Below are 26,525 nucleotides of genomic sequence, written 5' to 3' on the forward strand. Positions count from 1 at the left end.
AATTTTTTCAACTTTTAATTACTGATTTTTTAATTAGATATTAACGTGAACATGTCCAACATGATACTTAGTATCTTTCTCTTCTCTCTTATGCACAATGTAAAATTATTCTTTATACATAAAAATTTATTTTATTTATAAAAAAAATAATTCAATTTACACACAATTTTAAAAAAAATATATAAATATTGATTAAACATTATACTAAGCTGTTCAGGTCAGTGTCTAACTAGAAAATTGGTGATTGAAGTTTAAAAATTTTATCGCACAAAATATAAATTTAAGAAGATTTTATGCTACATTTTTAAGTCGAGAGATAAGGCATTACATCTATATAACATTCAAATTCAGGGACTATTGTTAAATTTATCCTCTTCACAATGCCGGTTGATTGAGTTCATGTCACAAACTAAATCATTACACAAGCCAGCGGTAGGCTGCTTCCCATCTCAATCAAACCAAATTTGACCATGTTTATTTGTAACAATAAATCTCAGTAACTCTGCATTTTATTATTATTTCCAAAAAAAAAAAATCTCTATTTTTCGCATAGTTAGGTGGAAAAATAGTGAAATACAAGTATAATAGGATGCCCCAACATTTTTTGATAAATAAAAAGCACTCATTCACTGCTGTACAGAGAATATAAATATCAGGCAATCATCAAGTGGATAAATTAAATGGCCAAAGAGAAAGAATAGTTCAATGCCTCTGAACATCTCTCTTTCATCCGAAAACAGGCTTTTCATTGAGCCGAAGTTCAGTTCGTCGCCCTAGTATTAGCCCGATGGCCCCAGCCATAACTCAAGCTCCAAATGATAAAAAATGTGCAACTTATGCACGAAGTATTTAGAAATTAATTCCACAAGGCATACAATTGTCATTGCAAGAGAACCAACAGCAGCCTAAGCTTGCTAGAAATTCAATCTAATGCAAGAATTACCGAAATTCAGAAGACCCACATTACCTTGCATCTACAAAATACAGAATGGTTTGCATCCCACAAATAGACATATTATCCAAAATACAAGAGTTTAAACTAAATGGATCAGTACAACCACATAAACATAATCACATTGCTCTGTTTACAGGCTCTAGTGCTTCAACAGTGACAACACTATTTCCTCTGATTACCTGCAGCAAGAAAATGATAAACTTAACATGAAAATAGTTGACAGTTTAATTATTCAGTGAACAACAAATTCCAAGAGAAACTGCCTTACCACCATGCCTATGTCAGTTCTCTCATCACCATTCACCTCCACAGTGTTGTCAACCACCAAATTCATGAATTGATCAAATCCACGAAGTGTTCCAACTACCATCCTATTTGCATTCAGCTTAACTGCATAAAAACATAAATAAGTAACATGCATAAAAAGAAAAAGGGAAGAAGAGGGAAGAGGGGCACATCAACAATCTCAATGCTAGTGCCAATTTATACTGCAGGTGAACTATTGTGTGCATCACCAATATACACGCATGAATGCAAAACCACCAATATATCAATTAATCATCCACCAGTGACTTTCAATAAGCCAAAAATCGTGGTGGACAATTAATTGAAGCTATATACTCATTTTCAATAAATCAAGGGCTTTGTCCAATACCAGATCAGTGAATGCAACATTACAAGACAACTAACACCCCGTTTCACAAATCGCTATAAAACACATTAGTGTCGCAATTTTTGCTAGATTTACAATGTTAAGTTTCACAAAAGATTAGCTGGTTTCCTAAAATAATATAAACAAAGTTATTAAGGCGAGAAGCGATACTAAGGTGACAAGATACCCTATGGCCTAAGGCAAGAGGCAATGTAAAAACCTTTTGAAGTGAGGCTCCATATTCTATATATATATATATAATATAAAAATATCATACTTTAACTACTTTAATAAGTAAAAAAACATATAGAAAAGAAAAAAAAAATCATTTTCACAATATGTGATATAAAAGAAATAGAAAGTAGAAACAAGTAAAAGTTACTTTGACAGAGGCAAGCCTCAGCAAGAGAGGCGCTCGCCTCTTGGGATTGGGGTGCACCTCACTCAAGCAAGGCAAGGCAGCTCACCTCGCGCTATAACTATAAAAAAAGGAACCTACAGAAACTGTAAATTCAATTATACAACTTTACGAGGCCCAAAGATTCACAGCACATCCCTCAATCAAACAAGATCAAGTAATTCTACATCACGACACAAAAAGTTTTGAATGCTTTCTTTGAGCAAACACCTCCTTTTTTTCCCATTCCCAAACAAAGGGAGAAAATAAAAAATGTTAGTACCACATATAACTAAGTTGAAATTGAAAAGTTCATGATAAAAATAGAGATTCTAAACAGTTTACAATCAAGACATTCCCTCTCCTCCCCTCCCCGCTTCCCCCCTCCCCCCCCCCCAAAAAAAAAAAACAAAAAACCTTTCTCTCTTTCTCTCTCTCTCTCTCTCTCTCTCTCTCTGTTTCTAAACAGGCACTTTCATACACATTTCATATCTGATTTATATTCAACCAACATTACAAATCTTCCCTCAAAGACAAAATTTGCCTATGCTTTGTGTCGTTGCCTTTCAAAGTAGTCAATACCAACACAGTGCATCCAGCAGTCCCTAAATCTTGAATATCTCATCTTGAAATAATTCCCAAATTTACTTCCAACAATGCCTAAGGAAACAAACTTATTGCTAAGCCTGCTCTGGCCTTCAAAAAAATCTAACTAAAGGTACTTCTCCAAAATCATTTGAAAGAAAAAAATTCAATTGAATTCTCACACAATCATGTTTGATTTCTATTTCTTTTAAAATGAATTTTTTTAAGTTAAGAAGAATTGAATTCTTTCATTCTAAACAAGAAATCTGATAAAAAATAAATTAATTGAATCGAATTCTTATAAAATTTTAGTTTCCAAAGAGCAGATAATAGTCTAATATGCTTTCAAGAATGTGAATAAATTCTAATGCAGTGCCTGATAGCATCAGCACTTGAATCTGAAAAAGTTCAACTCTTAAGGAAAATAAAATAAAATATAACAAATAAAGGCAGGACTCTCTTCTTCTTCTTATTTTCAACCAATGTTTCATTCACTTTAGTGTTTCAACCATGTGGCAAACAAATTTACATGGTCTACAGCACACAACCTAACTCAGATGCATCTAACATTAGATATCACTATCAGCACATCCGCAAAATTTCAAAGTTTTTTACCAAGACAACCCATTGACCAAACTCAACTACATCTAAATCCCTGATTAATAAGGTCGGCAATAAGGATTTCATACTACATTTTAAACATTAAAAGTTGGAGTATACCCATTAGCCAATCCCAAAATTCTTTCCTTTTAATGCAGAATGTCAAAACAGAATCCCATTTCGCTTGAAATAAAATCTATGCACACCATAAACAATTATACACTAAATTGTTTTATCACATTTCTCTGTTACAAGTGAAGCTTTTTTCAGTAAGAGTAAAATTAGAAATTAAGCACAATTCTATTGCGAAGCTAAGAAAATAACATTAACATGATTAAAAATTAAACAAATAACATATTCTAGCATAGAACTTCGCTTAAACCCCTAAAAACCATGAACAGAATACTTTGAAGAAAAACAAAATTCCAACTGAGTAATAAGAGAAAGCAAAAGCAAAGCGATCGAGAAGAGTAAAAAAAGCTTACTTTGAAGTTTCTTGTCCATGTACCTGGAATCCCCAAAAAAAATGGAAGGAAAAACAAATTAGAAATTCATATCGGAAAAAACGAAGAATAATGCTGATTAGGTGAAGTTAATAGCATCATTAAGAGCTGAGAAGATTTACTTCTTGAGATCTGGAGGCTGGCCTGATCTGCTCATGTTGAGCGGCTTCGATCGAGTGTGCTTTGCGACTTGCGGAGAAGCCGAGAGAGGGAGAGGGAAAGCGAGAATGACAGGGAGATGCCCAGGGCTTAGGTTTGATTTCGCGCTTGATTAAATAGTAGAAAAATCAAAGGGCTGTTACGACGTCGTTTGAATGCCAGGCCAGGAACATAATGGAGGCCCAATTATTATACCATATACAAAAAGTCCATTTCTGTTATAAAATCGCAGCAAATTTTCTTTAATTCGATTTGCGTTTCTAAATTAAAATAATTATTTATATATTTAATTTTTAAAACATATTAAATTTATTTAATATTATAAAAACTCTTTGCATATCTGAAATTTTACGTTTCTTTCTAAAAAAATCATAGCACTACCCAACATAAAAATAAGATTAATTTTAAAAATTCTCCGCGTTGAGCACAAAGTATTTTAATTTTTGACATTTTAAATTAGATTATTCTTTGATTTCTATAATTTAAAAATGCTGATACACTTTAATTTTAAATTGAAAACCAACTAAAATGTAATTTTATACACTTCCATTTAGTCGAGTGATTATTCAAATTAGGATTATGCATGATTTTTTGAGTTTTGAATTGAACTGAATAACCTTAATGAACCATAAAAATTATACCAAACCAAAATTATATTAATAATTTGTTTTGATTTTAGTTCTTTATTTAAAACGAAATCATAATCGTGTCAAACTCCTATCAAATCAGCTAATAATTAATTTTATACATATATTTTAAATTTTTTTTTATTGATAATATATTTTCAATGTAATAATATATTTATATGCAACTTAAACCGGTAATATATCTGTGTGGATTATGTAAAACCTAATATTTTCTGTCATTTTTCTATTTTTTTTTAATAATTTTAGTTATAAATATATTAAATCACCTTTTATATGTGTATACTTAATTCATAATCGTATATATATCATTTATTTAAAGATCACATCATTAATAAATAGTTAAAAGACACACTCATGTACTTGTATAACTATTTATATACAAAAATAACAATGCCTTAATTCCAAATATTATATAATATATTTAATTTTAAATTATTTGTTAACTTTACAGTTAAAAAGTATATAATTTAAAAATAATTAAAAGATATATTATGTGATATATTATATATTAATAATCAATTTTAAAACTTAATTATTAAAGAACCAAAATTTTATTAAACTGAAATAAAATAATCAATAAATCAAATTAAACTAAAATTGAAACATTAAATAATCAAATTACTGAAATTTCAGTTTAATTTCAATTTCTAAATAAATCTTAAACTGAAATTGATACTGTAAACCCTATATCAAACACATTTCACAAGACTCAATTTGAAATATTATTCAATTAAAACAAATGAAAAGCCAAACCCAAGAGTTGAAATTTATTTGGATTGAGAGAAGGGTTGGTTGAGTCTATTTGGATGAATTTAATATATTTTGCTAAATCATATCGAAAAAATAAAATTTTTTATCCGAAGCTTAACTCATCAAGAAAGTGGCATGCCCCTTGAGTGGAGAAAAAGTAATTTACACTCTCACTGAGTCAGATTTAGAAAAGCTGAGCAATGGAAGCTTTGATTAAATTGCACTAATGATGGAAAAATGGGGAAATATTTTCAAAGCGTTGCGTCCGTGATTGAAGAATGTACAATTGGGTCAAAGTACAGCATTGACGTACTTGACTGTGCTTCCACTTTCCATAGAGTCAAATTGTCGTGTTACATATTTTTCCTCTAATTGTTCCTTCTTTGGCCCAACTCACAAGGCCTGCCCTCGTCCTCTCTCCATCTCCATGAAATGCAAGTGTTTCCAATTTTCCATGTCCATGGAATGCAAAGTGTTCCCAATTTTCCATGTCAACTTTCCCCCAATTCATCGCTTGACTTTCCGTTTTCACCTTTTTGCCCCTAAAGAAATATATTTTTATTTAATGTTAATTAAAACTTTATTTGATTATAATATTAAATTAATAATATGTATTTATATTGTATAAATATTTTTATATTTTAATAATATTATTAAAATTTAAAAAATATTTTTTTTTTGTCATTAAATATTTTCTATTGATATATTTTTTGAGTATTCCAAATACTAAAAATATAAAAAATATTTTTTTAAAAATATTTTTCTATAAAATAAATGAAGCATAAAATTTAAATTAAAAGCTACTTTTTATAATTTTAAAAACAATTCATTATTGTTAAATTAAAATATGTGTTAATTATAAATTAATTTGAGTTGATTATATAAATATGTATTTTTTATTTGCTATTCAACTCTTTTTAACACTATATCTTATATTATAAGTTATGCTAATCGTCTATCTATCACAACCTTTTTCATTTATTTTGACTTGGAAAATATTTCATCATTTATATTTCAATTATTTGAGATATTTTCTACCTAAAATATATTTTATATATAATTATTAAATTAGATTATTTGTGTCATTCTTTGCCTAATTACTATTCTCAAAACCCATGGAATAATTTTTTTAATAAGTGATAAGATAACAAACTACCATATACCTTACACCTCAACTTTAAAAAACTAATTAAATAATTAATTTTTTTGTTAGATGCTACCCATCACCCCCATATCTCTAGCACACACACTCTCTTGTCCAAGAGAGAAATATAAAATAGTGATGTAAGATGATCATAAGCACTACTTTCTTTCAATTTATAAAATTTAATTAATAATTTAATATAAAAATTTCAGAATTTAATTAATTTATACAAATTTATCTATTTTTAAGAAAACAAAAATTAGTTTAAGTTATTTTAATTAATAGTATAAATAGAGATATCCACCATAGCTTATTTTTAGTTACTAGTAATGGAATTGAGATTCCATTTCATTGATATATAAATGATAAGTTTTTTTTTTTTTATTGGTTCAAAAGGTTGGCAAATAATGGTAGAAATTAATGGTTTGGTATGTTAATAACAAATCAAAATGCTAATTAAGCACTATAATAACAATAATAAGTGGTTGGCATTTGATTCAATCACAAAATTGATTGATTCTCTAGCAAATTTAAAGGTTGAAACTTCATAATCTAATTTTCAAGACTCTTAATGGCTCCTAACCTATAGTTTCAACGTGATTTGGTAAGGGTTTAACAATTGCATCACTACGCAATAGTGGTATAATGGTAGATGAATGATACTCTCATCTTCTGTTATAAAATAGAGGTATAATGGTGTATGAACAGTAAAGGGGAGTGGATGATATTTGTTAATGGCTGTGAATCACTATTGACTAGAGAAAGAAAATATTTATAAGACAACCTTGCCATAATCATTTTATTCTTGTTAATAATTGATGAGTCAAAAAAACACAAAAGAAGACTCATCCCCTCTTGAGACATTCCCTTCTAATCTCAATACAAAATCTCTCCTCTCTCACCCACCCATTTCCTTGGGAGAGCCATGAGAACACTTCTCCTATAGTTCTCTCTCACCACTTTCATCTGATCTCCAAACTCTCTCTAGTCTTCTCCTTGATCTCAAAAATACCAAAAGATCTTTGAAAAAAGGAAAATGTTGGGGAAAAAGATGGTTTCTTTCAAGAAACTTGCCAAGAAAGTGAAGGTTATGGCCAGAGGTGATCATTGTCATCAGTCATCACAACAAGAATGTTTGCTTAGGGGATTTGAGGATACCTCCCCTGCTTTAACCAAAACCCCAACTGGGTTTTTTGCTGTATATGTAGGGGAAGAGATGGAAAGATTTGTGGTTCCAACTAGCTTCCTCAGTCATCCACTCTTCAAGATGCTACTGGAGAAGTCATATAATGAATTTGGCTTTGAGCAAAGGAATAAACTTTTGGTTCCATGTAGTGTCTCAACTTTTCAAGAGGTTGTAAATGCTGTTGAATGTTGCAATGGGAGGTTTGATTTCGGAAATTTGGTTGAGGAGTTCATATAAATGAGAAAAATAGATTACAAATCTTGCGTATGTAAAATACATATATGCTTAGCTCTATCTGCATGGTTGGGCTAATTTTGGTCATAACCATTTGTGTCATAGCTAGAATGCAAGACTTTTTTCTTTCTTTTTTCTCCTTCTTCTTTCTGGGTATAGTGTGTTACCTCAAGAAGAATGACCCAAAATGTAGCAGTAGCATAAGAAGGAGAGATAGTTTCCACAATACTGGATGGAAAGACAACCCAGGTGATGTTTAAGATTGATCTTCTTGATCTGTGTATAAATGCTATATGAATGGTAATATAAATGCTTAATTTGCTTCTTAATTTATTGTTTCGAGTTCGATTTTCATAACTAAGATTCAGCAAATAATTCAAAATGAATAGATCCAACATACAATTTCACTGAAACTCGCTCGAAAAGTCAATTTAAATAGTTTGAATAAACAAAAGTGATAGATATGTTCCAACAAAATTGGCATATCAGTGAAGAATACACACCAAGCGTCTAAAAACAGCTTGTATATGGCTCGAGGCCAAACGCGCTTTTGACCCTTCCAATGGCCAAATGGACACAGCTTTCCGAAGTTGTGACAACCTCTAGTAATTTTCCAGTTTGGAGAATTACCCAAAAGTCAAGTAAACTCGATGAACTTCAAATTGACTTTTCACATCCACCAGGAAAAAGAGTGGCGATGTAGTAATTATAAGTTATAACAACGAATTCCAAAAAAATCTATATGTTTGCATAAAGACAGAATGATTGTAATTGAAGAGTTTTTAACGTTCACAGGGTCTGAGAGCTTCTTCTCACGTGGTGTCTATTCATAGGTTTTTTGAGAAGGGATTCATGATCATCTCTGGAGATGAAAGCTGATAGAATTCCTCCTTTGTAATGAGGTAGCTCGCAATTATTTTTTGGAGGCAAAAGTAAAATTTAATCTTCCTGTATTTACATACATTTATACTCTTTTTTTTTCATAAAAATATATGGATAATTTTTCTTTTTAAACCAAGCTAATGGGTGGCCATGGCACTCTCAACTTTCCTTACCTAGCTCCTTCAATGCTCAGTTGAAGTTAGGGAGAGCACTTGATCAGTTAAGCTTTTAAAACGAATTGAACTTGAAAAATCAAATTCATAAAAAATATTTATCGAAAATCTATTCTAATCAATTTGGTTTGATTCAATTTGAAACATCAATTTGAACAAATTCCCAATTTAAAAAAATTTCAATCCCACAGTAGTGATTTACGAATTTACAAAATCAAATCTCAAAGAAAAATTAACAAAACACCAATAAAAAAAAATTCATAAGGGAAACAAAATTCCAATTTACCAATCAATTTAAAATTTTTAAGATCCAACAATCACGTGCAACAAGCGATAAGATTAAGCAAACACCGTCAAAATTGAGTCGAAGATATGGGTCTCGGCATGCCTGTACATGTCGGTCTCGGCATCTACGTACGAGCCTACTTGGGCATGTGTATCTCAGCTGCTAGAGAGAAAGGGATGGCTCGTCAGGTAATGCATGAATCTTGACATGCTCGTGAACATGGGTGTCGATTTATAGAGAGAATGGGGTGGTTTTCGTTTAGGAGAAGAAACAAAAAAAAGAATAGAAGCGAAAATGGATCATTGATAGGTAGTTTTTGGGAGAAAATAGAGAAGGAATATATATATATATATATGACATAATTATTTTCATTATATATATTTGTAATTTAATTTTTATATATAATTTTTGATATATAATATAATATTATTATAGTATTATAAATATTATATTTAATTATTTAAATTAAAAAATAATAATTTAAATATTATTTTAATCAATTATATATATATATATATAAATATTTATTAATTTAAAATTATTATAATTTTTTATTAATTATATTTTTATGAAAGTTATGTATAACATAACTATAAATATAAATGTAATAAAATAAAAAAATATAATAATAAGTTCTAAAAATATGTATGGTGAAGATGTTTAAAAATTAAAATAAATTAATAAAAAATGTAAATTAATTAATTTAATTAAATTTATTAAAACTTTGTTTATTAAGTTTTTTAAATAATAAGCAACAATCGATGAGATTGAGCAAGCACCGTCAAAATTGAGTCGAAGATATGGGTCTCGGCATGCCGGTGTATGTAGGTCTCGACATCTTCAAGCCGACTTGGGCATGTGTGTCTTAGCTGCTAGAGAGAAAGGGATGCTTGTGCATGTGCGTATGGGTGTCGGTTTATAAAGAGAAAGGGATGGTTTCCTTTTAGGAGAAGAACAAGAACAGAAGCGATAATGGATCATTGAGAGAGGTAGTCTTCGGGAAAGAATAGTTTCTGAGAGAGAATGGAGAAGGAATATGAATATTGCACATTATTATTCTAGTTTTATATATATATATATATATATATATATATATATATATATATAATTTTTATATATAATATAATATTATTATAGTATTATAGATATTATATCTAATTATTTAAATTAAAAATATTCATTTTAATGTTATTTTAATTAATTACATATGTAAGTATTTATTAATTTAAAATTATTATACTTTTTATTAATTATATTTTTATAAAAGTTATGTGTTATACATAATAACAACGTAATTATAAACATAAATGTAATAAAATTAAAAAAATAATATAATGATAAGTTTTAAAAATATATATCGTAAAGATGTTTAAAAAATTAAAATAAATTAATAAAAAAAATGTAAGTTAGTTCATTAAATTAAATTTATTAAAACTTTGTTTATTAATTTTTTAAAATAATATGCTAAAAATTATTAATGATAAATTGGTATTGAATAAACTTCTTATTACTAAAAGTATCAGCGATGAATAACTTATTACTAAGGAATATTAGCGATGAATTATATATAATGATTTATCTCTGTTAAAATTATTAACAACAAATACATTATTGCTAAAGGTAATTAGTGATAAATTTTTCTCACTAATTAATCTTATTAGCGACAAATATATATAACTGTCACTATAGACACTATACACAAGTTTTTATTAGTATTTTTTATAAATAATATAAAAACATTTTTATTAGAATTTTATATGGCTAGAGTGTGGATTTATCCTCGATTTATATATTTTGTCTAATTAAGTTTGATGAGTACCACTTTTTATTAAATTGACCTAAGCCATTTTAACTTTATGGGTATCATCTTTATTAATCCATTTCTTTTTTATTATCTACCGATATTAAACTCTTTATGTTCCAATAATCTTAAAGGTCAAATGAATTTCAATTCAAATCAAAATTTTCAGTGTTTTCTGTAAACTGTAAAGTAACTGAACCATGTCAAAAAGCTAAAAATATTTAAAACTAAAAATGAATCAAACCAAATTAATCAAAGAAACCAACCTATTTAACTAAATGAATTTGATTTGATTTAATTTTTCCATTAAAACTGGAATCTGCAAATGCATACAGATTTCTACGAGATAAAGAGAAGGTTATCATCAAGGTCTTTCCAATAATTAAGGTAGCATGATGACTATAAGTTGAAGAGAATGGATTCAGAGAACTATGCTACGAGAAATAGAGATTCATGATCTATGTAACGAGAAAGAAGTGTGTAGAGAAGAGATAAAATCCTTTGGGGGGCTCCTCTATTTTATACATGCGTTGGGGTGTGGTATAGAGGACGGGTGGAGCTTACCCACCGTGAATATCCCTAAGTAAGCCTTATGTTATTAACAATAGCCTTTTTATTTAAATTTAATATATTTAAGTAATTATTTATTTTATATTTAAATAATTATATATTTTATAAAAAATATTAAATATTTTTATAATTATAATTATTCAAAATTTAAAATAATAAAAATAATTATATTTTAAATAGTTAAAAAATAGTTATTAAGAAATCCGTGGATCCAATCTATGCTTCCAATTTACCATTTCGGAGCTCCAACCAGATTATCCCAATTGTTACTGGGCCGAGTACATATAATGGGCTGGCATTGTCCGATCCATCACACAAAATTGAATAAATTATATACCGTAGGATACACACGAGCCTTCAAACTCTAACCGTTGGATATATTCTATGCGAGCGGGTATCAAAATTCAAATATCACCCTCAGCCCGCTCTCGCTTTCACACTGACACGCACCCTAGAGCCAGAAATTGAGAGAGAGAGAGAGAGAGAGAGAGTGAGGAGAAGCACAATCTTTCAACTGGATCTAATAGCATAGGCTTGCGCGATTCTCTCTCTAATCTGAGATTCCAAAGGATGTCTATTCGCCACGAGAAAGAGAAAGGCGTTAATGTTCAAGTCCTTCTTCGTTGCAGGTGTGGATTATTTTTTTTTTAGTTATTATTTGCTTTCATTTGTCTAATGAATCAGCCTTCTATTCCCAATTCGATTTCTGTTTATCCGTGTTAAGAAAAAGTTTTGTGGGTTCATTGGAAATTTTTGTGTTCATTTGTTTTTCTATTTGTTGATTTTGGCAGACCATTTAGTGATGAGGAGTCGAGGAAAAATGCTCCTCAGGTTGTTTGCAACGAGTACCAGAGGGAGGTTGCCGTTTCTCAGAGTATTGCTGGGAAGCATATAGATAGAGTTTTCACTTTCGACAAGGTTATTTTTCTTTTTTTAATTTGAGAAGAAAAATGGTTCAATTTGATTTTATTGATGCTTGTTTGAATAGGCACTTTCGATTTTGCTTTTGTGTTTGTAAGGGGGTAGATTTTGTAGGGGGTTCAATATGTGTTTGTTGAGATTTTGGAGTTATGTGTTCACTAATTGATAAGAAAAATGGTAATGTAAAATTACATGTAGAAATGATTGATTTGCATTGTGAAGAAAAAGCCCAGAAAACAATCAAATATCTCTGTCTTCTCAATCAGCATATCTTTACGGTATTACCAGGTCAGAACATGTTAGTGTCTGCATGCGTTCAAAGCAGAACTTCAATTTAATGGGTTCAAATGAATCAGTAACATTTTGCCATATTTGAAAATTTGACCTTTCGCTTTCATCATTCATTCTATTCTGGCGGGAATTGAAATTGAGATTTTCCAAACTCACTATCTCAGTGTTTGGCATGAGGGTTGAGAATTTTGAATCCTTCTATCCAAATTTCTATTGATTTTTTTTTCCCATTTGAAATGTTGTTTTGAATGCCAATATTGTTTTTTGTGATGATATTCATAGGTTTAATTTTTGTTTTTGGGCAGTTCTATGTACTATTTTTGTTATTTTTAAAAAGGAATTGAAATACAATTACACTGTTCTAACTGATGGCCGACTCTGATATTTAGCGTATGTGCATGTAGGTTTTTGGTCCTTCTGCTCAACAAGAAGATCTTTATGAACAAGCTATGGTGCCAATTGTAAATGAAGTTTTAGAAGGCTTCAACTGTACTATTTTCGCATATGGTCAAACTGGTACAGGTAAAACATACACGATGGAAGGGGAATGCAAAAGGTCAAAGGTATAGCGTATGGGTATTTCATGGTTATTTTGTTTGATGTTTTCTATCTTTAATGGCCGCATTGTTAATTTATTCATGTGATGCAACGATTGGACAGAGTGGCCCTAACGGAGAATTGCCTCCAGAAGCAGGGGTCATACCCAGAGCTGTTAAGCAAATATTTGATACACTCGAAAGCCAGAATGCTGAATATAGTGTGAAAGTTACTTTCTTAGAACTGTACAATGAGGAGATCACTGATTTGCTTGCCCCAGATGAAATTTCTAAAGTAGCTTTGGAGGAGAAGCAAAAGAAGCAGTTGCCTCTAATGGAGGACGGGAAAGGTGGAGTTCTTGTAAGAGGTCTGGAGGAGGAAATAGTAACAAGTGCCAGTGAGATATTTACTCTTCTTGAAAGGGGTTCCGCAAAACGTCGCACTGCAGAAACTTTGTTAAACAAGCAATCAAGGTAACAGTTCTTTTGCTGTTTTTATGCTTAAGGCCAGAGTTTTAATGTCTGTTTCTTCTTGTATTAAGATATTGTTTTCTGTTCTAGTCGGTCGCATTCTCTTTTTTCCATTACAATACATATCAAGGAAGCAACTCCCGAAGGTGAAGAACTAATCAAATGCGGGAAGTTGAATTTGGTTGATCTAGCGGGTTCAGAAAATATCTCGCGTTCTGGTGCTCGGGAGGTATAGTTTATTGTTCTAATACCGGCTTACTTGGATTTTTCATTGGTCGATAACTACTAAATTTAATTTCAAGCTAAAATTATTCTTGCTTTTCATCTAACAGGGACGCGCTAGAGAAGCTGGTGAAATCAATAAAAGTCTACTTACTTTGGGTCGCGTAATTAATGCTCTCGTGGAGCATCTTGGGCATGTCCCATACAGGTTTAAACTGCTTTCCTCAATTGTTCTGTTGCAGGTGTTACAATCAGTGTTCTTCCAACTTCCATTTACATACTTACTTTGATCCAGGGATAGCAAGCTCACTAGGTTACTTCGTGATTCACTTGGGGGAAGAACGAAAACATGCATTATAGCAACAGTTTCACCAGCTGTCCATTGTCTAGAAGAGACCTTGAGTACACTGGATTATGCACACAGGGCCAAGAATATAAAAAATAAGCCAGAGGTTTGTTTGCAATATTTTGAAATCAGTTAACTGATTTAGTAAGTTTACTGAAGTTCCTTCTTTAATATTCTAGAAGTTTTTTCAAACGTTCTGTAATTCTGTTTATGCTATCTATAAAAATACAATAAAGCGAGTTCTCCAATTGAACAGTAAAAATTTTCAATTGATTTGGTGAAAGTAAATAGCAAATGTGCCCTTTGGATTTTGTCCAAGTAGCTTTACAATAGCAGGTTTCTTTAGTCTTTTACGTTGCTTTGCATCTTATGTTAGGCCAATATGTCAGCCAATTCTACATGACAATTTTGCCCGTGATTTATTTACACTCTTGTATAAACTACAAGTAATATTAGCTAGCCCATACGTTGTCCTCATGTTCAATGAATGACCTGCTACATAAAAATTGAGGACTCTGAATATACTATAACAAGGAATATTTGTCTAAAGTATCTCAAGAGTTAGAGGTGATCTTGCATTATGTATGATTTTGCAACTTAAAATCGGTACGAACTGATGATTTTGCTCATCAATTTTGGATGGGATTATGGTGTTATGGTTTTGTATTTCTCTTTTTTATACCTTGTTTTGTTACTGAAGCTGAAGTGCCATAGTGTTTGGAAACTCTTTACATATTTTGCTACATTATATCTTAGAGAGCGCTTCTTGTACTCTATTACAAGTTGTCAATAGATTAGGACCTTAGGGATTTATTGTGGTTATTTGCAGGTGAACCAAAAAATGATGAAATCAACTCTTATCAAGGACCTTTATGGAGAGATTGAAAGGCTCAAGGCAGGTGAGAATGAGATACTTAATTCTGCAGCGCCAATAAATACAAAATGTATGCACGTGAGTGTGCTTGGCATGATGTTCTATATATTAGTTTACAGAAGTGTAACACTGTTGCCAATTTGTCCAGAGGTGTATGCTGCACGGGAAAAAAATGGGGTTTATATCCCAAAGGAGCGATACTATCAGGAGGAAAGTGAAAGGAAGGTATTCTACCATTTCACTTGGTTATATATTTGTTTCTTCTTAGCCGTTAAATGCTACATTTTTATATTGTGTTGTGTTTGAGGATGTTCTGTTGTTTAGTTACTCTTTCATAGCTCAATTGGGAGAGGAAGAGTAAATACTTTTCTTAATGTTTGCACTAAAGTAAGAAACTTTATACAAGTAAATCATTATGGTATTTTTTATGCATGATTCTCTTGGATTTGATTCATGGAGAAGCGTCGTTTGTTAACCTGTTTTTGCTTATGTGCTTTACCCTTGTTGTGTTTAGGCCATGGCCGATCAGATAGAACAAATGGGAGTTACTATAGAAACCCATCAGAAGGTTAGTGCACGCTACCATTTCTAAGAAACAAAGGATAGAGTTTGTTATTTGCTTTCACGACATCCAAATTCACATGAAATGTCAATGGTGTATTGCAAAACAGCAACTGGAGGATTTACAGGAAAAATATAATGCCCAAGTTCAACAATGTTCTCATTTGAGCAGAAAACTTGATGCCACCGAGGTAACTTGTGTACTTATGTTTTGCATACGGTTCTTAATTATGAATATATCAGTAGTTACATTTGTAAATGCAGAAAAACTTGAATGTAACCTGCAAATTGCTCACCAGTACTGAGGAAGAACTGAAGAAATGTCTATATGCTTTGAAGGAGAGGGATTTTGTCATATCTGAACAGAGAAAAGCAGGCATGTTTAAGTAACTTTTTGTCTTGGATTTTTAAGGTTTTCTTTTGTTTGTGTATTAATGGTGCTATATGATTTTGAAACAGAGAATGCTCTGGCTCAACAAGCATGTGTTTTACGGTCTGACTTAGAGAAAGCCCTTCAAAATAATGTTTCTTTGTACCAAAAGATTGGTATGCTTTCCTTATTTGATAATGCAAAGTTTTGTCAGTGGTTAATTTAAAAATGGTATCAAATGGAATGCTTTATAGGACGAGAAGATAAGCTGAATGCTGATAATAGAGCACTGGTGACCAATTTCCAAAAGGAGCTCTCCCAACAAGTTGGTTCTCTTCAAAATATGGTGGCTTCATCAATGTTGAGGCAAGATGAACATCTTGAGTGTGTTGAGAAACTTTGTCATTCTTTCCTAGACATACATGATAAGGTATTGACAAAAAAAATGTAAATACCTTCTAATTTATTGTCTTTTTTACTCATTGCATTTTTTTAATTGCATTCTTGTTATATTAGTTATGGTTTTGGATTCAATTTTAAATGTTTTTATTGCATGCATTGTAAATACTTTGCAATAGGCAGTGAAGGATATGAAGAAGAAATTGACAGCTTCAAGGGCTTTATATATTTCCCACATTGAGGCGGTGCAAAACGTTGTACGATTGCACAAGGCTAGCGCTATCGCTGGCTTAGAGGAAATTTCATGTTTGGCTTCTTCTAATGCACATTCTATTGGAGATGTACGTAGCATAATTTAAGTAACTTTCTATTTACTTCCTTCTAACTATTCCATTGATGTTTGTGCTTAATTTTGATTTTTGAATTAGTTTCTCGCATCAGAGGCAGGTAAGGCAGCATCAATATTTGATGATCTTCGGAGTACTCTTTCAACCCACCAGGGAGACATGGCTCTTTTTGCTAGGGAACTGCGTCAGGTATGATCCATAACGTGATCCTTATCTGTCCAGTTGTGTATTTGGTAAATTTTGTTATTTGGAATGTTTAGTTCTTTTTAAGTTGTGTATGTATATTTGATTCTTTTTCCTTTTCTTAAATATTTTGCACAAGAAATATTTAGATAACTGGCCTTTCAAAGTTTCTTTGGTGAACAGCATGTAACTTTGTTTATTGTTGTTGAAATGTTCGTTCTTCTTGTTCGTCAATGCACCATATTCTCTTTTGCTGTTTTTTAATGTATTTTCTTGCTGTTTCTGATTATTTGCTGCTTTTGTTTGGATTTGGAATGAATTGGAATTCAATAGAAATTCCATGTTAGTGGTGAGCGTATGAAGGAGGTTTCTGACTTCATGAATGGATTTCTCCAAAAGATTTTGGAACAATTCCAAGGGCTGCAGAATGATGCAGCACAAGCTGATGAAATTCAGTTGAAAAGCATTGCTGATTTTCAGAAGGCTTATGAGGTATGCTACAGATATTGTCATAGTTGTATGAATAATATGTGCATTCAAACATTGCTGATTTGAAATTTTTTTCCTAAACAGGAAAAATCAAAATCTGATGCTGAAAAGCTTGTTGCTGATATCAGCAACCTGGTCTCCAATCACATTCAGCGTCAAAAAGAGCTGGTTTGCTTCTTTTATTATGCCCTATATTTATCCTTCTTATCTATTGTGAAGTTGGACTGAAAGTTGAGTTGATAGGTGGACTCAAGGCTTGTTGTTCTTAGAGAAACTGCAACTGGAAACAAGGCAAATTTGGATATGCATGCTTCTTCAATGGAGGGCATGACAACAGATGCAAAACGAAAATGGCAGGAATTTTCTATGCAAGCAGAGAATGATGCTAAGGATTGTGCAGATTACTCTGCTGTGAAACATTGTCGTATGGAGTTACTTTTACAGCAGTGGTATGTTGGATACTTTGTTGGTTCTGGTTTTTATGATATCTTCGCTGGAGCAGGGTTTGGCATGAAGAAAGATTAGTGATTGAAAAATACATACAGCTCTTTTAAGCCAATGAATTGCAACTTTTTTTTTTTTTTTTTAATAAAAATTGTGAAACTCTTAATGCCAAAAGGAGTTATCCTTGGTCTTTCTTTGACTGTTGCTGCTGCTTCTTTGGTTTAGTTTAAGCACTACTGAATCAGCTTTTGAGCACTGGAAAAAGACTCGTGAGTCGGTGAACGAGATGGGCAGTAAACATGTTTCATCTGTGCTGTCACTCACCAGGTAGGAAATTCGCACAGTTTTGTTAGGATTTTCATATAAGGTACTGCAAAATGATTAATTTTGACATCCACATTTCATAGAACTAGTAGATGTAGCTTCTTTATAAAAGAAGCTACTTCTGCTCAGAATAGCCCAGGATATTGGTTTTGGCTCTGGTCACTAAGAGCATAATGACAACTCAACTCATCTCAACTCAATTAATACTTTTTCCCAAAAATTTGGGGCAGGCTATATGTATTCGCTGTCTCCACTCTAAACGATTTTGGGTTAAATCCTCAGAAATTTTGTATTGCTGTTGTACTGATCTCCTCCAAGTCAATTTAGGTCTACTCCTTTTTTTCTTTCTATCCTCTAACCTCTAACCTAAGTGTTCTACTTGTCTAACATAACGACAAAACCATCAGAATATTTTCCAATTGATCCATTGATTCATCTCATGTTTGTCTCATTTTGTTGATTCACTTATCTTGTCTAAGATCATTCTTTCAAAAATGCTTTTGTACAGAAATGTATCTGATAGCATTGAGCAAAACGATGCTGAGATTGGCTGTGCAAGAGTTGCAGCTGACCAAGATGTGGCAAGGAATAGTGATGATGTCCTTAAGCATATTGACAGTGAGTGTGATTCTAGTGTATCTCGAGTTCTATTAATTACTTTTGGAATTTCGCTGTGAAAGTGGATGATAGTTATGCTATTAGGTCGTGCTTTTGGATGTATTTCTACCTCTTCCCCTATCCCACAAAAACTAAAATCTTGATTTGAAACTTTACACTTGAAAATTTCTACAGATGTATCAGAACAGGAGCGGGAATCTGTATCTGGAATCTTGGGAGCTGTCAAAGCTCATGCAGATACACTTGAGGTTTTCAGGGAGGATCTTTCAGGCCAATCGACAGCTATTGAGAGCAAAGCACAGGAAACCCTCCAGCAGCAATATATGGTAAGCTGGGGTAGCATATAATAGCACCTGCTATGTTTTTTTATTCATCACACCATGCCTGAACAACTTTTGGTCTTCAGTCTCTGGTTCAAACCATGTCAATCATGCAACTGGAATCGATGCTAATGATTAATTTGCTCATTTGGCTTCTCTGAAACGTGTAGAGATTTTGAGATAGTAAGATTGTCTCCAGTTTATGCTGCTTTTCTTTGACCTTTTCGTCTTAATAATGCGCAGGATTATGAGCCGACAGGCACAACACCAGTGAGATGTGAGCCAGACATTCCCAGTAAGGGGACGATTGAATCACTTCGAGCAATGCCAATGGAAACTCTTCTTGAAGAATTCAGGGAAAATAATTCTTACGAATCATTTGAGGTGAAGGAACTGAAACCATCTTTAATACCAAGGTCACCCCTTGTACAACTGAACTAGTAATTGGCTGGTCCTGTCTGATCCATCTACTTGCCAATTATTGCCAATTTGTTGGTTGTAAGAATCTTGTACATTGTTATTATTTCCATCAGAAAATTCGCAGGATGCTTTGGAGGGTGTATTTTACATAATCCTGGTGTTTAGGATAAATTAATCCCATCTTGGGATATTTAGTAATATGTAGCTTAATATAAGGATGTAGAGTGAGGCAGGCAGAGCTCCACAATTAGTGAGTTAATTTTTTTTTTAATTCGGAATACTGACTCGATCAACTCTGTGCTTGTTATAAGACACAGTTGTTTACTTAAAAGCAGAAAATGAAGTTTTGTTGGATACTCATTAGAATTAAGTTATTAATACTAATGAGTTTAATATTCGTAACTATGAAATAGCCAAATATATATATATATATATATATATACACACACACACACGCATACACGTTATGATTATGTGATTAAATTAAATTTAACTTAACAATAACACCTTTGAATGTTAGGGTTTCGACTTTGATTAATTTACCCTCTCGATGTATATATAAAAAAGAGAAATTTAGCATTAGAGCAAAGCTTTATTGGTCTGTATGTTAAAACTAGCTGAAAGGAAAACGCTGGGCACTCTCGGGCATCGGCAGCCTCCCTTTTAATGTTAAAACTTAGAAACCAAACAACTCGTCTTGTCCTTAACCATGAAAATCTTCGCTTTCTCTCTGCTTCAACAGCTGCAGCCATTGCAGATGGCATTCTTCAACCTCAATTTCATTCACAAACCACCGTAGACCTCAATACCCAGGTAAAGAAAATGTCACCCCCTCATTTTTCACTCTCTGTAGACCCTAAATTCTTCATCTCTACACTCATGAACTGTAAAAACTTATTTCAAATTAAACAAGTTCATGCACTTGTAACTACTAATGGTATGCTTCATAGCCTCACCGTTGCTAACAAGCTACTATACGAATATGCACATCACAGAGATTTGGCTGATGCTTCTGTCTTGTTTGATAAAATGGGAGAGAGGGATTGTGTTTCTTGGAGTGTGTTGATTGGTGGGTTTGCCAAGGTAGGTGATTACATGCATTGTTTGGAGACTTTTAGGGAGCTTATTAGATATGGAGTGCAACCAGATAATTATACGTTGCCTTTTGTGATAAAGGCTTGTAGGGATAAGATGGGATTGATGATTGGTAGACTTGTTCATTGCATTGTTATGAAATATGGGTTCCACTTAGATCGTTTTGTTTGTGCTTCTTTAGTTGATATGTATGCTAAATGTGGGGTGATTGAGGATGCCAAGCAGTTGTTTGACAAAATGTCCAGTAAAGACCTCGTAACCTGGACAGTTATGATTGGTGCGTATGCTGAATGTGGAAATGCCAACGAGTCGCTGGTTTTGTTTGACCAGATGAGGGAAGAAGGTTTTGTGCCTGATGAGATTGCTATGGTGGCTATTGTGAATGCATGTGCTAAATTGTGTGCTATGAATAAGGCTAGGCAGGTTCACGATTATGTAAATAGAAGTAAGATTTCTATGGGTGTGATACTGGGCACGGCGATGATTGATATGTATGCCAAGTGTGGAAGCGTTGATTCTGCAAGAGAAATCTTTGATAGGATGCAACAAAAAAATTTTATTTCTTGGAGTGCAATGATTGCAGCTTATGGTTATCATGGGCAAGGCAAGAAAGCTCTAGAATTGTTTCCTATGATGTTGAGTAGTGGGATAAAACCAAATAACATCACTTTTGTTTCCCTATTATATGCTTGTAGTCATTCAGGCTTGGTTGAAGATGGTCTTCGGCTTTTCTCGTTGATGTGGGAAAGTTATGGTGTGAGGCCCAGATATAAAGCACTATACTTGTATGGTTGACCTCCTGGGGCGAGCTGGGAGACTAAATGAGGCATTGGGATTTATTGAAAATACGACGGTTGAGAAAGACGAGGGTTTGTGGTCTGCTTTGCTTGGAGCCTGCAGGATCCATAAGGATATAGACTTGGCAGAGAAGGCAGCAAAATCTCTTTTTGAGCTACGGCCCCAGAATCCTGGGCCTTATATATTGCTTTCAAACATTTATGCAAATGCAGGGAGGTCGAAAGATGTGGCAAAGGTTAGAGATCTGATGACCAAAAGGAGATTGAAGAAAATTCCGGGTTATACTTGGATTGAAGTGGATAACATAATCTATCAATTCAGTGTCGGAGATTGTACTCATCCTCGTACAAAGGAGATCCATGAGATGCTGAAGACTTTGAGTCGGAAGTTGGAATTGGCTGGTTATGTCCCTGATACAAACTTTGTGTTACAAGAAGTTGATGAGGAAACAAAGCTTGGTATTCTTTACACTCATAGTGAGAAGTTAGCAATCGCATTTGGCCTTATTGCCACACCCGAGGGAACTGCTATCAGGATATCAAAGAACCTTAGGATTTGTGGTGATTGTCACACATTTAGCAAGTTTGCATCAGCTATTACACAGAGAGAGATCATTGTTCGAGATTCTAGCCGCTTTCACCACTTCAAGGAAGGGGCTTGTTCTTGTGGAGACTATTGGTAATTACTAATTATCCACGGGTACTTTTTCTCAGTTCTTCTGCATTTCCATAGCATAAATATAAGTGCTATTGTTTAAGTGAGAGTAATTTCCATTACTGAGTCATTGTGAGGGGCTATACTTGGCTTTGCTTGTGTATTCAGTAAGATTTTCCTAACTTTATGCATGGCTCAAGGGATGAAGAGGTGAGAGTTTTCTAAAGGAAAAGGAAGTGAGGGGAGGTGAAAATTTAAAAAGTTCATCCCATCTCCATGAACAAAGGCCTTTAGGATCTACTAGAGAAAAACATTTAACATTTATTGACGATGATATGATCAAATTGGAAGAAATGAAATCACTATTCAAGAGAAGTGATTAACCGTAGTGAGAGTTCTTTGCAGAATTGCAGAAGGCGAAATATCTTAGCCTTGCTTATCTGGAGGAAGGTGGCTTCCGCTAATATGACAGTGAACAATTATGAAAATACTGAGCTCGTCTAGGATTATATTTGAGTCGTTGGAAGTATTTCCTAATCCAGCTTTTGTAAATATCAGTACTGGCCCAACGGGTCAATTTAGTGATTCGGATTGAGTCTTTATTTGAATCAAAGAAGTGATCCCAAATAACCAAATGACTTAGCCAAATTTCAAAAAAAAAAAATGTTAATATAAATATAAATTTTTTAGTATTAAAATTAATGGGTAAATTTCATCCATGGTACATAAATTTTAGTTTTGACAACAGTAAGAGACATAAAATTTAATTTATAACTTAAAACATTCTAAACAATGATTAAAGTAACACTAAACCTTATATTACCCCCAATAGCCGGTTTAAAGGTTTTGTTTTATGACGTGGCAAGCTCAGCTTGACTATTTACTTCATCTTGCTCTCTTATATCTCTTTCATGAACAGTGATTTTCATCGCAAAAACATTCTATGCAAATATCTCCTCCCATTTCGAGAGTGATCTCTTTTCCTCTCATTCTCTCTTGCGATTTTTGTCTCTAAAGGCTTGGGTCTACAAAAGTAAAAGATAACACATGATAGTAGTTTTGGTAAGGGAATGAGAAATGGAAACTACACAGGAAGCAACAGAGGAAACTAAGGCACTAGAATCACTTAACACTATGCTGACAGAAAAGTTCATCGGTGCTTGATGATGATACAAGTCACCTATCTAGATCAAAGCATTGATTTTATGGGAGAAAGGATTATAACAGTTTTTAAAGGGTTTCATGACTACTACCAAATGAAAGAAAAAATACTATAGCAAAATTGAAGGGTAAACAATTTATTTAAAAGTTAAGAGGACCTACCAGGTAAAAATATATTCTATATTCAGTACTAATAAAGTCTTGGATGACTGTCTTTCTAGCCCTATAGTGTTGTCAATGAAAAAATTAACATTTGGTGCTGAATTTTTGAGCATCTCATAAATTTCACATCTTCTATTCCAACTAAATATCATGTCAGTACTGTAGTAATATAAATGCTAAATACTAATGCTTTAAATTACGAGAATATAAATGAAGGTTATGCTTGATGATGATCCTAGAAACTTAGCTATCATGGTAACAAATGATTCTTCTTATTGGTCTGTTATTTTTATGGTTGAAAGTGACTTTGGAGCATCTTCATTATCGTCTTTAGATCCATAAAATTTTCTTAGATGGTCCAGTTGGTTGTTAACAACCTATAACTACACTCATTGACCAATCGTAGAAATGGATCGACCTGATATGAAGTGTTAATAGCATAAAGAATATTAAGAAGTATGCACTATTTCACAAACTTAGAAGTATACGACTAAAGAAATTAAGGACAAAAAGGATTTTAAGTTAGGACACATATCTCCTCCTCTACTATTGCTAGTTCTGCAAGAAGCCGTTGAATCTATAGACATATAATTCCTCTTTATAATCCCTCACAAAAACTATTATCATATGCTATCTTCCACTTTCGTCAATAAAGGACCCAAGCCTTTAGATCTCAAGAGAGAACGAGAGGAAAAGAAATAACTATGGAGATGGGATGAGAGATTTAATTTGTAGGGAATTTTTACAAGGAAGAAATGAACATTGTACTTGGAAGTGAGAGATAAAGAAAACAAAATTGAGAGAGTGAGAGAGAGAGGAAAAAAAAAAAGAGAAAGCAAATTGTCAAGCTAGACTTGCCATTTCATCACAAAAACCTTTAAACCGGGTATCATAGGTAATATAGGGTTTGCCGTTACTTTAACTATTATTTAGAACGTTTTAAGTTACAAATTTAAGTTTATATACCTTATTATTACCAACTTTAAACTTCATGTACCATGGGTAAAATTCACCCTAAAATTAATATACTTGTTCTCAATTCAATTAAATAAAATGCTATTTACTTATAATTATTTATTTATAATAATATAATAAATTTTATAAATTAATATGTTATAAATATTAAGAAAATAGTGACTTATTTATAAAAATATTTTTATTTCATGTATTCCTTAACCCAATGAATGTTGCTCATTTAATATAAACTTCAACCTTAAAATCAATTATCTATCTAATATTTATAGTTACTTATTTGTAATAGTATTTTTGTATAAAATTTAAAAATACTATTACCGAACAAAAAAAAAAAATAAAAAACCTTAATGTGAGTTATTTATTTTAACAAAATCTTTTAATTATATTAATTTAATCATAAACTTTTCATTTTTTCTCAATTTTAATAATAAATTTAATTAAAAATAATGAAACTAATAAATTAATAAATTATTCAGATGTTTTTATTTATATATTTTCAGTTTTAATTAATCTATTAAATTTTATTAAATTATTTAATTAACTTAACACTTTTAATATTTTTATTACTTTTAATAGATTTTCTATTGATAAAAAAATAGAATAATTGAATAAAATATTTAATAGTATTATCTTAATTTTAATTTTTTCTCCATCTTTTTATTATATTTTTAATTTACATGTTTCTATTTATTTTATCTCTAATTTAAAGCTTTACTAATGAAAAAATTCAAAAATTTAAACATAAAATATTAAGAACTAATATAACCAAGATAAATCTAATTATAAATTTTAAAACAATAAGTATTTGATTCATTAAAATAATATTTTTATTTGATTTATTTAAAAATAATTGTTAAAATGATAAAAAAATAAAATGATTAACTAATATTAATAATGCTGATAAATATTTAATTTATTTTTATCAATTAAATCATTTAATTAAACCAATTGTTAAAATTGAAATTAATGTAAAAATTTGAAATTAAATTAATAAAATTATGGTTTTGCTAAAATTGAAAAATTTATAATGCTTTAAATTTTTCTTAATCATTTAGTTATTATATTATGCATATATGTTAATAAATATCAAAAGTTTGATTTTAAAAATAAAAATTATTTAATTAAATTTATTTATTTATTTTCTAAAATGTAATATTTAATTAGTTTTTTAATAATTTACTGATTGATTGAGTGATTTGTACATTCAATCTAATCAAGCTTTGAATGAGTCTAATAAATATGATAAATAAATTGTAAATAGTAAAATAAACATATTTGAAAAATAATAAATGATAAATATAAAAATATCTTATGATAGTAGATTTTGTTATTTACAATGTATAAGAATCAATTAAGAGTTTTCATTTTTTTTAATAAAATTTTCTAGAAAGATGTATTTCAATAAATTATATATTTGCCACTGACAATTATTTTTGTCATACTTTTATTTTATATTACTATATAAATAATTAATTATTAATAGATAATAATTAATAATTATTAAAATAATTAATAGTTATTAAAATTATTAATATTATCAAACAGACTCATAATGATTATGAAAGCTTAAGATCAAAATAATCCACTTATAACCAAATAAGGTGTAAGAAATAAGGATATTAAGATGTTCAGGTTTAGATAATTTAATTTTCAGTAAATTTGTTTAATTACAATTATTAAAATTTAATTTTTGTTGCTCAAGCTTGTGTAATTAAAAATTATTGAGCTTATATCCAACTCAATAATCTAATTTGTTATATACAAATAGCAAATTTTATGAATCTTAAATAACTTGTTAAATAATTTATAAATTTATGGTCTTGATATTCATGTAATATCAAATTTATAAGCATGTTACTTTTATCAGATTCATTAAAAAATATTTTCTCCATCGATAAGTTTTAATTTAGTGATATTAGTGTAACACCCCTCACCCGACTACAGTGTAGCCGAGCAAAATGTGCTACATTCGGTGTCGGAGCACCCTATCTTATCTTACTTTATTCCTTTCATATTTTGA

General features: G+C 31.3%; 4 protein-coding genes across 4 annotated transcripts; 3 read left to right on the plus strand and 1 right to left on the minus strand.

Moving 5' to 3' along the window:
- Nucleotides 1-840: 840 nt before the first annotated feature.
- On the minus strand, nt 841-3,934 carry LOC110645983 (probable small nuclear ribonucleoprotein G). The gene is made up of 4 exons (XM_021799268.2): nt 3,815-3,934; nt 3,675-3,697; nt 1,224-1,345; nt 841-1,134 (listed from the first exon to the last, which is right to left on the minus strand). Exons 1-4 carry the CDS (start codon nt 3,847-3,849, stop codon nt 1,072-1,074), a joined length of 243 nt encoding a protein of 80 aa, XP_021654960.1. The 5' UTR covers nt 3,850-3,934; the 3' UTR covers nt 841-1,071.
- Nucleotides 3,935-7,184: 3,250 nt separating this feature from the next.
- Nucleotides 7,185-7,945, plus strand: LOC110645978 (indole-3-acetic acid-induced protein ARG7-like). The gene has a single exon (XM_021799264.2). It carries the CDS (start codon nt 7,429-7,431, stop codon nt 7,813-7,815), a length of 387 nt encoding a protein of 128 aa, XP_021654956.2. The 5' UTR covers nt 7,185-7,428; the 3' UTR covers nt 7,816-7,945.
- A 4,022-nt stretch (nt 7,946-11,967) lies between these two features.
- On the plus strand, nt 11,968-20,016 carry LOC110645966 (kinesin-like protein KIN-5C). The gene is made up of 23 exons (XM_021799247.2): nt 11,968-12,153; nt 12,316-12,442; nt 13,141-13,299; nt 13,397-13,746; nt 13,834-13,972; nt 14,076-14,173; nt 14,261-14,417; nt 15,141-15,210; nt 15,334-15,410; nt 15,700-15,753; nt 15,857-15,937; nt 16,011-16,122; nt 16,206-16,292; nt 16,371-16,546; nt 16,695-16,856; nt 16,944-17,051; nt 17,379-17,537; nt 17,619-17,702; nt 17,778-17,983; nt 18,204-18,305; nt 18,811-18,920; nt 19,095-19,246; nt 19,484-20,016. The coding sequence occupies exons 1-23, from the start codon at nt 12,095-12,097 to the stop codon at nt 19,679-19,681; spliced, it is 3,027 nt and encodes a 1,008-aa protein (XP_021654939.2). The 5' UTR covers nt 11,968-12,094; the 3' UTR covers nt 19,682-20,016.
- Nucleotides 20,017-20,122: 106 nt separating this feature from the next.
- LOC110645980 (pentatricopeptide repeat-containing protein At2g33760) lies at nt 20,123-22,398 on the plus strand. Its single transcript, XM_021799265.2, is given in 2 exon segments — nt 20,123-21,517; nt 21,519-22,398. Coding segments are annotated over 2 exon segments (1,908 nt in total). The 5' UTR covers nt 20,123-20,326; the 3' UTR covers nt 22,236-22,398.
- Nucleotides 22,399-26,525: the final 4,127 nt, after the last annotated feature.

The sequence above is a fragment of the Hevea brasiliensis genome, chromosome 3 (genome assembly GCF_030052815.1).
Source record: "Hevea brasiliensis isolate MT/VB/25A 57/8 chromosome 3, ASM3005281v1, whole genome shotgun sequence".
In the NCBI taxonomy this organism is placed as follows: Eukaryota; Viridiplantae; Streptophyta; class Magnoliopsida; order Malpighiales; family Euphorbiaceae; genus Hevea; species Hevea brasiliensis.